The sequence below is a fragment of the Pseudophryne corroboree genome, chromosome 3, assembly GCF_028390025.1.
Source record: "Pseudophryne corroboree isolate aPseCor3 chromosome 3, aPseCor3.hap2, whole genome shotgun sequence".
NCBI classification, from domain to species: Eukaryota; Metazoa; Chordata; class Amphibia; order Anura; family Myobatrachidae; genus Pseudophryne; species Pseudophryne corroboree.
This window is the reverse complement of record NC_086446.1, coordinates 323,589,938-323,607,796: the sequence shown is the minus strand read 5'-3', so window position 1 is coordinate 323,607,796 and position 17,859 is coordinate 323,589,938. Positions and strand designations below refer to the sequence as shown.

General features: G+C 48.3%; 1 protein-coding gene across 1 annotated transcript in view; it reads left to right on the top strand.

Moving 5' to 3' along the window:
• The first annotated feature begins 11,296 nt into the window (after window positions 1-11,296).
• LOC135055442 (translational activator of cytochrome c oxidase 1) overlaps window positions 11,297-17,859 on the top strand; it is a 59,591-nt gene continuing 53,028 nt past the window's right edge. The window contains exon 1 of the mRNA XM_063959540.1: window positions 11,297-11,424. Within this exon, the coding sequence (XP_063815610.1) occupies window positions 11,304-11,424 (121 nt within the window). The 5' untranslated portion in view covers window positions 11,297-11,303. The remainder of the gene's footprint in view (window positions 11,425-17,859) is intronic.

Below are 17,859 nucleotides of genomic sequence, written 5' to 3'. Positions count from 1 at the left end.
TATTTATTATTAATTTTTTTTCAGCTGCGCTACAGGGGGCACAAATGGGGGCGTAACTGACCACGCCCCCATATGAAGCCACGCCCCCATTTTTGCCCGGGGCGCCACAAGGGCAAGATCCGGCCCTGATCTTCCTATAGTTAAAATTCTCATATTTCCTATACAGGAGCAAACAGCTTCATCAGTAAGGTGTCTGCTTCCAGTGTAATAGGTTGTGGTTTCTAATCCTGGGTGTGACACTTGTAAAATGTGTATAATAAAGAGGGTGTGATTTGTAAGGTGCAGGGACTAGTGAGGAAGTCGGCCACTGAAAAGATAGCGGCAGCTATCAATTAACTTAATTCACTGGTGTCACAGAATGGGAGCAGAGGTGCCCCCTTCAGAGCAGGAGCCCGGCGGCAGATGACTCCGTTGCCTCCCAGAGTTCTGCCTCTGCCGCCTAGACATGTACTGACAGCCGCCTTAGTTTCAGCGTTTAGTTACGCAGTGGTTGCAGATCCTTCGATGATGGACTCCCCGAGTAACCCTGTGGTGGCGTAGAGTGGCTGCGGGATCTGAGATGCTGGCATCATGTTTTATGCATACGAGATCGCAGTTGCAGGTTGAGACACTGCGTTTTTGCCACTACTCCCCATCAATCACTTTGTGGAGAAATCCTCACTGCGAGCGACATCGCTAAGGTACCTTGGTGCTTGCGTAGTGCGACCGTCACACATGTGAAGTCTGTCAATAATAGCTCAACTCCCTAAATATCAGCATTGATTGTGGTGTAACCCTGGAAGCGCTCATTCCACCCTCATGAGTCACACATAACACAAGTCGATGCAGGGTACTGTCACACTGCACACAGTGTTCCAGCTCACATAAGGGAGGAGGCGAGCATATCAAGCACCAAGTTAAGCTGTGAGAAAAGGGGAGATGGAAAAGCAGTGTGTTCCGGCTTGTAAATAACTAACATCAAAGCAATGCAACAATAGGGAGAAAAGCGGCGTAGAAAAAAACACCATATAAATCACTTTAATGAACTTGTCCTTAAAAAGGAGATTTATGGAAGACTTGCTATGGTTAAATCTCTTTCTGCAAAGTACACTGGATTCCACAGGGAATACATCAGGGGTGAAGAGTTGGATCTTGATCCGAGGCACCAACAGGCTAAAGCTTTGACTGTTCCCAGGATGCACTGCAGACTGCACCGCCTCCTCTATAACCCCACCTCCAGGCACTGAAGCTCAGTTTCCTTAACCAGTCCAATGCAGTAGCAGGTAAAAGAGACGGCAGATGTTAGTCACATAGAACCACAGTCTCACGACAGGGAAGGTACCAGCGGCTAATGCCATACAAACCCAAAGAAGCTAAGTGCGTCAGGGTGGGCGCCCTGTGGAACCCAGTGTACCTTACAGAAAGAGATTTAACCATGGTAAGTCTACCATAAATCTCCTTTTCTGCAACGGGGTACACTGGGGTTCCACAGGGAATGTCCTAAAGCAGTTCCTCATGGGAGGGGATGCACCGTAGCGGGCACAAGAACCCGGCATCCAAAGGAAGCATCCTGGGAGGCGGAAGTATCAAAGGCATAAAAACTAATGAACGTGTTCACTGAGGACCACGTAGCCGCCTTGCACAATTGTTCAGCGGACGCGCCTCGGCGGGCCGCCCAAGAAAGTCCAACAGACCGAGTAGAATGGGCTTTGATAGCAGCAAGAGCTGGGAGTCCAGCCTGCGCATAGGTTTGTGCAATCACCATTCTAATCCATCTGGCCAAGGTTTGCTTATTTGCAGGCCAGCCACGTTTGTGAAAACCAAAAAGTACAAAAAGGGTATCTGACCTCCTGATAGAGGCAGTCCTCTCCACGTAAATATGGAGAGCCCGTACCACATCCAAAGACCGCTCTTTGGAGGACAAACCAGAAGAGATAAAAGCCGGAATCACAATCTCTTGGTTAAGATGTAAAGATGACACCACCTTAGGTAGATAACCGGGGCAAGTTCTAAGAACTGCCCGGTCACGGTGAAAAATCAGAAAGGGTGGACGACAGGACAAAGCGCCAAAGTCTGACACCCTCCTAGCAGAGGCAATAGCCAGCAGAAACAGGCATTTAAGGTCCACAGACTCAAGAGGTTCAAATGTTGACTCTTGTAGGGCATTTAAGACAACAGACAGATCCCATGGAGCCACAGGAGGGACATAGGGAGACTGAATCCGTAAAACACCCTGAGTGAAAGTATGAATGTCAGGAATAGACGCAATTTCTCTTACGTCCTAGAGGATGCTGGGGACTCCGTAAGGACCATGGGGTATAGACGGGCTCCGCAGGAGACATGGGCACTCTAAAGACTTTAGATGGGTGTGCACTGGCTCCTCCCTCTATGCCCCTCCTCCAGACCTCAGTTAGATCCTGTGCCCAGAGGAGACTGGATGCACTGCAGGGGAGCTCTACTGAGTTTCTCTGAAAAAGACTTTTGTTAGGTTTTTTATTTTCAGGGAGCACTGCTGGCAACAGGCTCCCTGCATCGTGGGACTTAGGGGAGAGAAGCAGACCTACTTAGCTCCAGAGGGTCAGAACACAGGTCTCACCCTCGTTGTTGGTCCCGGAGCCGCGCCACCGTCCTCCTCACAGAGCCGGAAGATAGAAGCCGGGTGAGTATAAGAAGAAATAAGACTTCAAAGGCGGCAGAAGACTTCTGATCTTCACTGAGGTACCGCGCAGCGGTACCGCTGCGCGCCATTGCTCCCACATTCACACACACTGACGGCACTGTATGGGTGAAGGGCGCAGGGGGGGGGGGGCGCCCTGGGCAGCAAACACTGGCATAGATATATATATACTGCGGAGGCAGTATATTACAGAAACCCCCGCCAGTATAAAGATTTGAGCGGGACCGAAGCCCGCAGTTGAGGGGGCGGAGCTTGATCCCCCAGCACTAACCAGCGCCATTTTCTCCACAGCACGCTGCAGAGAAGCTGGCTCCCCGGACTCTCCCCTGCTGAACACAAGTACTGAGGCCACAAAAGAGGGGGGGCACATTTATTTGGCGCAGTGAGCGTATTATTATATATATATATCTAAAAGCGCTGTACTGACTGGGATTTTATTCCAGTGTCCGGTGGCGCTGGGTATGTGCTGGCATACTCTCTCTCTGTCTCTCCCAAGGGCCTTATTGGGGGGCTGTCTCCATAGAGATATATATCCCTGAGTGTGTGGGGGTGTCGGTACGTGTGTGTCGGCATGTCTGAAGCAGAAGGCTCATCTAAGGATGAGGTAGAGCAGATGATTGTGGTGTCTCCGTCGGCAACGCCAACACCTAATTGGTTGGATATGTGGAATGTTTTAAATGCAAATGTGTCTTTATTACATAAGAGATTGGACAAAGCAGAGTCCAGGGAAGAAACAGGGAGTCAATCCATGGCTTTGGCTGTGTCACAGGGCCCTTCAGGGTCTCAGAAACGTCCCCTGTCCCATGTAGCAGACACTGATACCGACACGGATTCTGACTCCAGTGTCGACTACGATGATCCTTCTGATCGCAGACAGGAAACTACCTTAAAATCAATTTATACACATACGGGTGCCTTGCTCAGACCGGCAGTAGCGTCGGCATGGGTATGTAGCGCAGTAGCAGCATGGGCAGATAACTTGTCATCTGACATTGACACCCTAGATAGGGATAGCGTTTTATTGACCTTGGGTCACATTAAAGACGCAGCCTTATATATGAGAGACACTGCGAGAGACGTTGGGCTGTTAGGTTCAAGAGCCAACGCCATGGCTATTTCTGCTAGGCGAGCCCTGTGGACCCGCCAATGGACGGGTGATGCCGACTCAAAGAGACATATGGAAATTTTACCTTACAAGGGTGAGGTCTTATTTGGGGAGGGTCTCGTGGACCTTGTTTCCACGGCTACCGCGGGTAAATCTTCTTTTTTGCCTTATGTTCCCCCACAGCAAAAGAAAACACCTCAATATCAGATGCAGTCCTTTCGGTCGCATAAGTCCAGAAGAGGTCGGGGCTCTTCCTTCCTCGCCAGAGGTAAGGGTAGAGGGAAAAGAATGCCTGCTATGGCTAGTTCCCAGGAGCAGAAGTCCTCCCCGGCTTCTACTAAATCTACCGCATGATGCTGGGGCTCCACTGAGGGAGTCCGCGCCGGTGGGGGCATGTCTTCGACTCTTCAGCCAGGTCTGGGTTCTGTCAGACGTGGATCCTTGGGCGATGAAAATTATATCCCAAGGCTACAAACTGGAATTCGAAGAGGTGCCTCCCCGCCGATTTTTCAAGTCGGCTTTGCCAGCTTCTCCCCCAGAGAGGGAAATAGTTTTAGCTGCAATTTTAAAGCTGTATCAACAGCAAGTGATTTACAAGGTTCCCCTAGTCCAACAGGGGAAAGGGTACTATTCAACCCTGTTTGTGGTCCCGAAACCGGATGGCTCGGTCAGACCCATTCTGAATCTAAAATCCCTAAACCTGTACTTGAAAAAGTTCAAATTCAAGATGGAATCACTCCCGGCAGTTATCTCCAGCCTGGAAGGGGGGGATTTTATGGTGTCACTGGACATAAAGGATGCATACCTTCATGTCCCCATATATCTTCCTCATCAGGCGTACCTGAGATTCGCTGTACAGAACTGTCATTACCAGTTTCAGACGTTGCCGTTTGGGCTTTCCACGGCCCCGAGGATTTTCACCAAAGTAATGGCGGAAATGATGGTGCTCCTGCGCAGGCAGGGAGTCACAATTATCCCATACTTGGACGATCTCCTGATGAAAGCGAGATCGAGAGATCAATTGCTGAAAAGCGTGTCGCTTTCCTTGAGAGTGCTGCAGCAGCACGGCTGGATTCTAAATCTACCGAAGTCACAGTTGATTCCAACGACTCGGCTATCTTTCTTAGGCATGATTCTGGACACGGAACAGAAGAGGGTTTTTCTCCCAGTGGAAAAAGCCCAGGAACTCCAGAACATGGTCAGGGACCTGCTAAAACCAAAAAGAGTGTCAGTCCATCAATGCACTCGAGTACTGGGAAAAATGGTGGCGGCCTACGAGGCCATCCCCTTCGGCAGGTTCCATGCGAGGACATTTCAGTGGGACCTTCTGGTCAAGTGGTCGGGGTCCCATCTACAAATACATCAGAAAATAAGCCTGTCCCCCAGGGCCAGGGTGTCTCTCCTGTGGTGGCTGCAGAGTGCTCACCTTCTCGAGGGTCGCAGGTTCGGTATTCAAGACTGGGTTCTAGTGACCACGGATGCGAGCCTCCGAGGATGGGGAGCAGTCACACAAGGAAGAAATTTTCAGGGACTATGGTCAAGCCAGGAGGCTTGTCTACACATCAACGTACTGGAATTGAGGGCCATATACAATGGCCTACGGCAAGTTGAGAATCTTCTTCGCGACCTACCGGTTCTGATTCAATCAGACAACGTCACAGCCGTGGCTCATGTAAACCGCCAAGGCGGGACAAGGAGCAGAGTGGCAATGGCGGAAGCCACCAGGATTCTTCGCTGGGCGGAAAATCACATAAGCGCTCTGTCAGCTGTCTTCATTCCGGGAGTGGACAACTGGGAAGCAGACTTCCTCAGCAGACACGATCTCTATCCAGGAGAGTGGGGACTTCATCAAGAAGTTTTGGCAGAGATAACAAGTCATTGGGGACTTCCTCAAATAGACATGATGGCGTCACGCCTCAACAAGAAGCTTCGGAGGTATTGTGCCAGGTCAAGGGACCCTCAGGCAGTAGCGGTGGACGCCCTGGTGACACCATGGGTGTTTCAGTCGGTCTATGTGTTCCCTCCTCTTCCGCTCATCTCAAACATATTGAGAATCATAAGACGAAAAAGAGGGCAGACAATACTCATTGTTCCAGATTGGCCTCAAAGGGCCTGGTATTCAGATCTTCAGGAAATGCTCACAGAAGATCCGTGGCCTCTTCCTCTCAGGGAGGACCTGTTGCAGCAGGGGCCCTGCGTGTTCCAAGACTTACCACGGTTACGTTTGACGGCATGGCGGTTGAACACCGAATCCTAGCTGGGAAAGGTATTCCGGAGGAAGTCATCCCTGCTCTGATAAAGGCTAGGAAGGAGGTGACGGCGAAACATTATCACCGTATCTGGAGGAAGTATGTATCTTGGTGTGAAGCCAAGAATGCTCCTACTGAAGATTTCCATTGGGGACGTTTTCTCCACTTTCTACAGACAGGAGTGGATATGGGCCTAAAGTTAGGCTCCATGAAGGTACAGATTTCGGCCCTATCAATTTTCTTTCAGAAGGAATTGGCTTCTCTCCCAGAAGTCCAGACTTTTGTAAAGGGAGTGCTGCACATCCAGCCACCTTTTGTGCCCCCAGTGGCACCATGGGACCTTAACGTGGTGTTACAGTTCCTAAAATCTCACTGGTTTGAACCTCTTCAAACGGTTGAATTAAAATTTCTCACTTGGAAGGTAGTCATGTTGTTGGCCTTGGCATCTGCAAGGCGGGTGTCCGAATTGGCGGCTTTATCTCACAAAAGCCCCTATCTGATTGTCCCTTGATGTAGTCAGGGCCTTAAAAATGTATGTAGCCAGGACGGCTCGGGTTAGGAAAACAGAGGCATTGTTTGTCCTGTATGCAGCCAACAAGGTTGGTGCTCCTGCTTCTAAGCAGACTATTGCTCGCTGGATCTGTAACACGATTCAGCAGGCTCATTCTACGGCTGGATTGCCGTTACCAAATTCGGTAAAGGCCCATTCCACTAGGAAGGTGGGCTCTTCTTGGGCGGCTGCCCGAGGCGTCTCGGCATTACAGCTGTGCCAAGCAGCTACTTGGTCGGGTTCAAACACTTTTGCAAAATTCTACAAGGTTGACACCCTGGCTGATGAGGACCTCGTGTTTACTCAATCGGTGCTGCAGAGTCATCCGCACTCTCCCGCCCGGTCTGGAGCTTTGGTATAATCCCCATGGTTCTTACGGAGTCCCCAGCATCCTCTAGGACGTAAGTGAAAATAAGATTTTAAACCTACCGGTAAATCTTTTTCTCCTAGTCTGTAGAGGATGCTGGGCGCACGTCCCAGTGCGGACATATTTCTGCAAGGCTTGTATATAGTTATTGCTTACATAAGGGTTATGTTACAGTTAAGATCAGTCTTTGGCTGATGCTGTTTTGTTCATAATGTTAACTGGTTGTGTATATTCCATGTTATATGGTGTGGATGGTGTGGGCTGGTATGAATCTTGCCCTTAGATTAACAAAACTCCTTTCCTCGTACTGTCCGTCTCCTCTGGGCACAGTTCTTTAACTGAGGTCTGGAGGAGGGGCATAGAGGGAAGAGCCAGTGCACACCCATCTAAAGTCTTTAGAGTGCCCATGTCTCCTGCGGAGCCCGTCTATACCCCATGGTCCTTACGGAGTCCCCAGCATCCTCTACGGACTAAGAGAAAAAGATTTACCGGTAGGTTTAAAATCTTATTTTTTCTCTGAAACCACACCGACAAGGCAGATATATGAACCATGAGGGAGGCCAGACGAAGGCCTAAATCTAGGCCTTGTTGCAGAAAGCCAAAAGCCTGGAACTTCTGAACGAATAGGCATCATAAGTCTTAGCAGCACACCATGTAAAGTAATAGTTCCAGACCCTGTAATAAATCCGTGCAGAATCCGGTTTGTGGGCCTTCAACATAGTTTGAATAACAGCCTCAGAAAATCCCTTGGACCTCAGGAGTGAAGATTCAAGAGCCACGCCGTCAAAGCCAGTCTGGCTAGGTCCGAATAGAAACAAAGGCTCTGAACGAGGAGGTCTGAGCGTTGAGGAAGTAGAAGAGGACGCTCTATCGATAGACCATACAGGTCTGAGAACCAATGCCGTCTGGGCCACGCTGGAGCGACTAGTAGTATTATTCCTCTTTCTTGCTTGAACTTCCGTAGTATCCTCGGCAGGAGTGACACTGGCGGGAACACGTATGGCAGCCAAAAGTTCCATGGAATTGCCAGTGCGTCCACGAATGCTGCTTGAGGATCCCTTGTCTTTGATCCGAAGACCGGAACCTTGTGATTGTGTCGAGACGCTATCAGGTCTACATCTGGTAGGCCCCACTTGTGCACTAGGAGTTGAAAGACTTCTGGATGAAGACTCCACTCTCCAGCGTGAACGTCCTGACGACTGAGGAAATCCGCTTCCCAGTTGAGGACTCCGGGAATGAACAGAGACAGGGCCAGTGTCAATGCATTGAACACTGCCCGCAATTCCAGAATGTTTATTGGGAGGAGAGATTTCTCCTTGGTCCACCGACCCTGGAGAGAGTGTTGCTCTCATCTCTTGGGTGAGAGAGGAAGTATCTGATCCTGTCCTGAAGTTTCAGGACTTTCTCTGGAGACAGAAACAATCGCTGGCTGTGTGTTTCCAGCAGTGCCCCCAGGTGTACCATGCTCCAAGCAGGGACCAGCAAGGACTTTTTCCAGTTGATGAGTCACCCGTGGGCTTGTAGGAAATGACTGAGAACATCTTGGGAGTTCGCCAGGATCAGCAAGTCATCCAGATACAGAAGGATCCTGATTCCCTGACGGCGGAGAAGGGCCGTCATCACGGCCATGACCTTGGTGAAGATCCAAGGGGCTGTGGCCAGTCCAAATGGCAGACCCTGGACTTGATAATGTAGGTCGCCAATAACAAACCGCAGATATTGCTGTGATATGGCAGTAGGTATGTGCAGGTAAGCATCCTGTATGTCCAGGGATACCATATAGTCTTCGGGTTCCATAGCTAGTACAACAGAGTGCAGAGTTTCCATACGGAATTTGGACACTCTCACAAATTTGTTCAATGATTTGAGGTTGAGTATAGGCCGGATGGACCCATTTGGCTTCGAAACTAGAAACAGGGTCGTAGAGTTTCCCCTGCCTCTCTGGGACAGAGGTACCGGCACAACCACTCCTGTGTCCAGGAGGGATTGTACAACCAAGTTTACAACTTGCTCTTTCAACGGATCCGAAGGGATAACCGTTCAGCAAAACTGGCGAGGGGGACGTCTCTTGAAAGAGATTGCGTACCCGTGAGAGACAACTTCCCGCACCCAGGCATCCGAAGTGGTCTTTAACCAGGCCTGGGCGAACTGCAGAAGTCGGCCTCCCACTCTGGGGTCCCCCAGGTGGAGGCCCGCCCCGTCATGCAGCAGGCTTGTCTTGTTTGGAAGCAGGCTGACGGGTGGCCCAGGATTGTTTAAGTTTGGGCTTAGTGGTTTAGGAAACACGAGCCTGTCTCGGGTACACCTGACCTTTTGCTTACCCTTGAGGTCGAAAGGAACGGAAAGTGGTACTCTTAGCCTTTGGAGCAGAAGGATTAGTACTTGAGAGAAATGCAGTCTTAGCAGTCGCCAAGTCAGTCACAATCTTGTTGAGATCCTTCCCAAATAGGATGTCTCCCTTAAGAGGGAGTACCTCCAAGGTCTTTTTGGAGCCCAGCTTCACCTTCCAGGACCTCAACCAAAGAATTCGGTGAGCCAGGAGAGACGTAGTAGACGCCTTGGCTGCCATAACACCGCCTCAGAGGCCGCCTCCTGAATATAGTGGGAGGCTGTGGTAATATAAGACAGATATTGTCTGGCAGTGTCAGAAAATTCCTGAGGCAGCTCATCCTCAATTGCCTGAACCCATGCTTCAATTCCTTTCGCAGCCCAGGAGGCTGCCATAGTGGGTCTATGTACAGCACCGGTAAGAGAGTAAATAGACTTCAGGCACGCTTATCCATCAGTTCCTTCAGTGAGGTGACAGGCAGAGTAGATGACACCACAAGACGGGTGACATGAGAGTCCACCGGCGGTGGAGTTTCCCACTTGTTACTCAACTCCGCAGGGATAGGATAACGAGCTAGTATCTTTTTAGACAAGGAAAATTTCTTTCCTGGAGACGACCAGGATTTCTGACGTATGTCAATTAAATGTTCAGAATGTAGTAAGACTACTTTAGTAACCTTCTGACGTTTGAACTTATTAGTTTTTTTAGATGCAGTAGTGGGATTGAGTACACTTGTTCTTAACTAACACTGTCTAAAATGACATGTTGAATACTTAAGTGTCTGTAAATGCACAGCGCTGATGAGACAGGCAGCTTTACAGAGGAGACAGTGCCCTGCAGTCCCGGAGATCAGCTCAGCAGTTAGTGAAGATGGCGCCAAAATCTCTGCCATGGAGTGAGGGAGAGTGAAATGCAGCTCCAGGGCAGGAACACCAGCAGTAGATGGCGCCCGGAGCTGGGGGAGGGGCTACAGGTTATCCATCACCACCGGGTACTGTGGAGCCTATGTAAAACAGATTTTAGTAAATCCGACCTGAGCTCCCTGCCCTGGTGGATATAGTGAGGTCCCTGTGCAGTACAGTGTCCACGCCAGCGGCGCGGTCCGTCTCCTGGGACTGCAACCGGACTGCGATTTACCGGCGGGTCCCATCTGGGGCACCCTCTTACCTCCTCCCTGATGTGCAGCCACGCGATCCTGGAGAGCGTCAGTGGTGGTGTGCCTGATGACCGGTGCGCCACTGCTGCAAGTACCCGGGAACATGGCAGCGGGAGTATGCAGCGCTGCTGGGGAGGTGATGGAGCCGCAGCACAGCATGTTATAATGACATAAACAGTGCTACGGCCCTTGAAGTCTTCTTAAAAAGCTCTTTTCAGGGCTGCCTAGCGCAACCCCACCTTTTAAGTGACCTGCTCTGCAGGCACCAGCTTACAAACTGAGCTCCAGTGCCTGGAGGCGGGGTTATAGAGGAGGCAGTGCAGTGAATCCTGGGAACAGTCAAAGCTTTAGCCTGTTGGTGCCTCGGATCAAGATCCAACTCTACACCCCCAGTGTATTCCCTGTGGAATCCCAGTGTACCCCGCTTCAGAAATATAATTACACACAATTTATTAAAATACACACACAGGACAAAACATTGAATATAAAATAAAGTATAACAAAAATAATGTATGGTTGCCAATCCAGATACCAGATTTCTATGGATATATAACCCTACAATCGAAGAAAACACAGGCTTATGCCGGATAACATGGTATGCCTGCTTACAAGGGCTAGTGCTCAAGTGTTGCTGCTGCAGAAAATCCAGCTGCCATGATAAATGGTCCCAGCACATAATATTCACTTTGAGAAAAAGCAGCAATGTCATATGCACTCACTCTGATGCAAACAACCTCTGTTCATGAATAATAATAAAAAATGCTAGTCTGTGTGTTACTGATCTCTTCCTTGTCGGTAGAACTCTGCATGCACTCACACTCTGCATGCACTCACACTCCACTTCAAAATTATAGAGAGTGCGCCTGCAAAAAAAAACAGCTCTGATAGTGTATGCACGGAACTATGAAGCAGCATCTTGTTTCCGGAGGAACAGTGCAACGGCTGCTCAGTTCCCCCATGTGTGACCCACACTCTAGCTTGATACTAGGGAAAATAACATGTGAAGCTGGAGGTCAGTGAGTGTCTGTGTTATCGATGAATTATATGGTTTATTTGCTACAACACATCGGTTATTGTGTATCAGCATGCATATAAGCAGCATGCATTGTATCATATGCGGTGTGTAATGTAGGCAAGGCTTCATTCAAACAATGACAGCTTGCCAGCTTACATTTGATTAATTATGGCTACTAATTAACAGCAGTATTAATGAGCACAAAGTATGCATATAATGGGGTTTATTTTTTGCACCAGGCTAAATCTATGAAAAAGCTGTAATTAATGCTGGGCATACACTATCAGATAAAATGCCTGTCAGACCGACTGGCATTTTATCTGACCCTGCAAATTATTCATTTGGAAGTTCCCAGACTTTGTAGGCTTGTTCTGTAGAGAATATGAGTAGTACAAAAGATGCAGTTGCATACCTTCCAACATGACCCATTCCAGGAGGGATAACATACTCCGTTCCTGGACTTCCCTCTTAATTTATGATTGTCAGGTGACTGTACGCTAGTACTATAAGTGTGTGTCCGTCCTGACTGTACTTATAAAAGTAAGGCAGGTAAATTATTAGAGAACAGTCTATTTAAAATTATAAATAGTTAATAGTTCCCATTGGGGGCATTGGTGACGGTCTTCTTTTGCAAATATAATTTTTTTTATTGGTTATTGCACTAATCTGACTTTTACTTTTTATTTTATTTTACATGCCCTGACTTAAGCCGTCTATGCCTCTCCTCTCAATTGTTCATTCTCCATATCTATCAACAAACACGAACCAAGTGGGGTACAGCACACACTACAATTTGTACAAAAAATGTACCACATACAGTACAGTGTCACCATGTGTGTAGTCAGAGATAATCTAACACAACGGTTTACTTTCACCTACAGTGTCACACGATACATGTATGAGTCAGAAATAATAATCTGCAGTTTAATTTCACCAACAATGTCTCACAATACGTGTATGAGTACGAAATAAAATGTATTACTGTGGTACCACCTTCAGCCACAGTGTCACACAATACGAGTAGGAGTTTGAAATAGTAATCAAACACTGCAGTTTAATTTTCACCAACAGTTTCGCACAATACGTCTATGAGTACGAAAATATATTACTGTGGTACCACCTTTACCGGCACAATACGTGTATGAGTCAGAAATAGTAATCAAACACTGCGGTTTAATTTTCACCAACAATGTCGCACAATACGTGTATGAGCATGAAATATTAATATACCAGCAGTGTCACAGTACTTATAAAAATAAAATAAAAATTGTATAGTACACTGGGGTACAGCACAAACAATTTAAAAAAAAAAACATTTTTATAATTATATTTTAGGCTTTTTAGCTTTATTATTTTAATTTCTCTAACGTCCTAGTGGATGCTGGGGACTCCGTAAGGACCATGGGGAATAGACGGGCTCCGCAGGAGACATGGGCACTTTAAGAAAGAATTTAGATTCTGGTGTGCTCTGGCTCCTCCCTCTATGTCCCTCCTCCAGACCTCAGTTTGAGACTGTGCCCGGACGAGCTGGGTGCTGTTCAGTGAGCTCTCCTGAGCTTGCTGTGAGAAAGTATTTTGTTAGGTTTTTTATTTTCAGGGAGCTCTGCTGGCAACAGACTCCCTGCATCGTGGGACAGAGGGGAGAGAAGCAGCCCTACTCTCTGAAGCTAGGTCCTGCTTCTTAGGCTACTGGACACCATTAGCTCCAGAGGGATCGTACACAGGATCTCACCCTCGTCGTCCGATCCCAGAGCCGCGCCGCCGTACCCCTCGCAGAGCCGGAAGACAGAAGCCGGGTGAGTATGAGAAGCAAGAAGACTTCGAAACCGGCGGCAGAAGACTCCGTTCTTCACGGAGGTAACGCACAGCAGCTGTGCGCCATTGCTCCCACACACCTCACATACTCCGGTCACTGTAAGGGTGCAGGGCGCAGGGGGGGGCGCCCTGGGCAGCATATGGACCTCTTTTGGCAAAAGTACACATATATACAGTTGGGCACTGTATATATGTATGAGCCCCCGCCAAGAAAATGTATATTTAAGCGGGACAGAAGCCCGCTGTCGAGGGGGCGGGGCTTCTTCCTCAGCACTCACCTGCGCCATTTTTTCTCCACAGCTCCGCTGAGAGGAAGCTCCCCAGGCTCTCCCCTGCAGATACACAGTAGAAGAGGGTAAAAAGAGAGGGGGGGGGGCACATAATTAGGCGCAAAAATCTATATAAACAGCAGCTACTGGGTTAACATTAAGTTACTGTGTTATTCCTGGGTTTATAGCGCTGGGGGGTGTGCTGGCAAACTCTCTCTCTGTCTCTCCAAAGGGCCTTGTGGGGGAATTGTCTTCAGATGAGCATTCCCTGAGTGTGTGGTGTGTCGGTACGTGTGTGTCGACATGTCTGAGGTAAAAGGCTCCCCTAAGGAGGAGTTGGAGCAAATGTGTGTGTGAGTGGTGTCTCCGTCGACAACGCCGACACCTGTTTGGATATGTGAAATTAAGTGCTAAGGTAAATTTATTGCACAAAAGATTAGAGAACAGACAGGGAATCTACCCATGTCTGTCCCTATGTCGCAGAGACCTTCAGAGTCTCTCAATGCTCACTATCCAAAATAATAGACACTGATATCGACACGGAGTCTGACTCCAGTGTCGACTACGATAATGCAAAGTTACAGCCAAAATGGCAGGAAAGTATTCAATATTGTAATAAAAAATGTTTTGCATATCACTGATGACTCATCTGTCCCTGACACAAGGGTACACATGTTTAAGGGGAAGAAAGCTGAGGTAAATTTCCCTCCTCTCATGAAGAAAAAGAGCGGGAATCTCCAGACAAGAGACTGCAGTTTCCCACAAAGAATTCTCAGGGAGTATCCTTTCCCTATTAGGGCCAGGATACGATGGGAATCTTACCCTAGGGTGTCACGTTTGCCCAAAAGGTAGCGCTGACTTAACAGCTATCCTCAGGGATCCTGCAGATAGCATGCAGTAAAAGTACTTTGAAGTCCATTTACACACATTCTGGTACTCTACTCACACCGGCGATTGTGTCGGCGTGGGTTTATAGCGCTGTAGCAGCGTGGACACCTTATCAGCAGAGATTGAGACCCTAGTATGTATGTATATATATATATATGTATATATCCCACGTAGAACCTCCGGCACTCCACAGGTGGCAAATAAAGACCTTGCTCCTGTGCCTTCCTCCCTGGGGGCTAACCCACAATACTGATACAGACAAAAATGAGGCGGCACTTGGAGACTGACGTAAATGGTGAAAAGTTGTATTAAACAGACAGGTTAACGTTTCGGGGACGTGCTCCCCTTCCTCAGAACAATCTGTGCATAGCAAAGTGTGAACATTAAATACCCAAAACTTACCCCAGAGACCTCACCCACCGGCGTGCATCCTCGGCACGTTGCCCGCGGCTCCAGACTGACGTATCCGACATCCGACGGCGGGGCGGAAGTGACGCGACGGGACCCGGCCTAGCGACCATGGCAACACAGTGCGTGACCGCCCACTCTGCTCCCGTGGCCCGTTCGGCTGCCCACAGCCGGGCGGATATGTCATAATGAAACCCGGCTCGGTTGTCGAGGAGACACTAAAACAAAAACACACAAATAATGATACATGTATACTACCCCTAAAATCCTCACAATACATTATGTATTCTACTTAACAAGATAACATCATATTATAAAACCCAAACCCAATTGAACTCATGGAATAATTGATGAGTTCAATTGGGTGAGGTCTCTGGGGTAAGTTTTGGGTATTTAATGTTCACACTTTGCTATGCACAGATTGTTCTGAGGAAGGGGAGCACGTCCCCGAAACGTTAACCTGTCTGTTTAATACAACTTTTCACCATTTACGTCAGTCTCCAAGTGCCGCCTCATTTTTGTCTGTATATATATATATAGATATATAGAAAACCAATATAGAGGGGCACTCACCAGAAATTTGCATTTAAAACAAGCATTGAATTTTAATGCATACTCATCAGAATATTGTTTCAAGCGAATAATTCAATTGTAATTCGACGTTTCGATCCCTCAGGATCATCATCAGGAAATTGCAACAGATACAGCATACACAGCAGGTTACATCTGTTCATATGCACCAACATCAAGTGATCAATGCCTAGCAGGTCTCCTAAATACCCCCAGTGACTTCATAATAGCCAGCATTTCCAATTAGTTAATTAACTCCATGGAACATTCCAATATTGGGAAGGGGCATTTTGCACCATAAACCCAATACATCTACTTCACTCATAGGGACAAAACAGCAAACATACCCCCATGCCTATAGCACTTACCAGTGACCGGACTGATCAATAATCCAACATGGAGAGCAGCTGGGGATATATCAATGTGCGTTACATTCTGTTTACCCGGAGCGCACTCTGCTTTACCCGATGTGTGCAAGGACACCCCATAGCACACCATCTCCCACGTGTTGCGCCGACACGCTCCAGCTACAGCCCGCTCGCGTGCGTTCCACCAGACGTAGATGGAACGCACATTGCTTCCGCATCGTCTCTCCGCGTCACTTCCGGTTGCGGCCGTACTCTATTCCTGGGCACTAACGAACACCATGGCAACGATTGCCCTGGATACGAGACGAGAGAGTACTGTGTCAATCTTCACAGCCACTTTCAAACGTACTATGGCATAGGGATTATGTGTACAGCGCTCGTAGCATATATACAGCGCTGCTGGGAAGCAATACCTAGAGAATAAAAACTTTTTTGTTCCATAATTAATGAATTGATATTCTAAAGCCTTAACGCAATTTATTATTTTATATTTTAAATTTTTTCTACAGACACCATGGACCACACGGGTGTAGTGATACTAGTAGAAGTATAAATAATGGTAACGATTAACCATTAAAGGCATATATAACTCGGACAGAAGGCACTGACAGTGTCAGGAGACCCGCTAGTAAGAAGTTACCACAAAATAGTTAAGTATACATAGACTTACATGCAAACATAAACAAAAAATCTTCCTATTACACACAGTGTGTGTCTAAAGAAACTGGACACACCACCAAATGTGCAACAAAATTTCTCTAACGTCCTAGTGGATGCTGGGGACTCCGTCAGGACCATGGGGAATAGCGGCTCCGCAGGAGACAGGGCACAAAAGCAAGCTTTTAGGATCACATGGTGTGTACTGGCTCCTCCCCCTATGACCCTCCTCCAAGCCTCAGTTAGGTTTTTGTGCCCGGCCGAGAAGGGTGCAATCTAGGTGGCTCTCTTAAAGAGTTGCTTAGAAAAAGTTTTTAGGTTCTTTATTTTCAGTGAGTGCTGCTGGCAACAGGCTCACTGCATCGAGGGACTTAGGGGAGAGATTTTCAACTCACCTGCGTGCAGGATGGATTGGATTCTTAGGCTACTGGACATAGCTCCAGAGGGAGTCGGAACACAGGGCTCGCCCTGGGGTTCGTCCCGGAGCCGCGCCGCCGACCCCCCTTGCAGATGCTGAAGATGAAGAGGTCCGGAACCAGGCGGCAGAAGACTCTCAGTCTTCATCAGGTAGCGCACAGCACTGCAGCTGTGCGCCATTGTTGTCAGCACACTTCACACAGCGGTCACGGAGGGTGCAGGGCGCTGGGGGGGGGGCGCCCTGGGCAGCAATGTATAATACCTGTATGGCGAAAAATACATCACATATAGCCCTTGAGGCTATATGGATGTATTTAACCCCTGCCAGATATCTAAAACTCCGGAGAAGAAGCCCGCCGAAAAGGGGGCGGGGCCTATTCTCCTCAGCACACAGCGCCATTTTCCCTCACAGAAAGGCTGGTGGGAAGGCTCCCATGATCTCCCCTGCACTGCACTACAGAAACAGGGTTAAAACAGAGAGGGGGGGCACTGATTTGGCGATATGTATATATATTAAAATGCTATAAAAGGAACACTTATATAAAGGTTGTCCCTGGATAATTATAGCGTTTTGGTGTGTGCTGGCAAACTCTCCCTCTGTCTCCCCAAAGGGCTAGTGGGTCCTGTCCTCTATCAGAGCATTCCCTATGTGTGTGCTGTATGTCGGTACGTGTGTGTCGACATGTATGAGGAAAATATTGGTGAGGAGGCGGAGCAAATTGCCTGTAATGGTGATGTCACTCTCTAGGGAGTCGACACCGGAATGGATGGCTTATTTATGGAAATTACGTGACAATGTCAACACGCTGCAAGCCGGTTGACGACATGAGAGGGCCGGCGAACAAATTAGTATCTGTCCAGGCGTCTCAAACACCGTCAGGGGCTGTAAAATGCCCATTTACCTCAGTCGGTCGACACAGACCCAGACACGGACACTGATTTCAGTGTCGACGGTGAAGAAACAAACGTATTTTCTTTTAGGGCCACACGTTAAGGGCAATGAAGGAGGTGTTACATATTTCTGATACTCCAAGTACCAC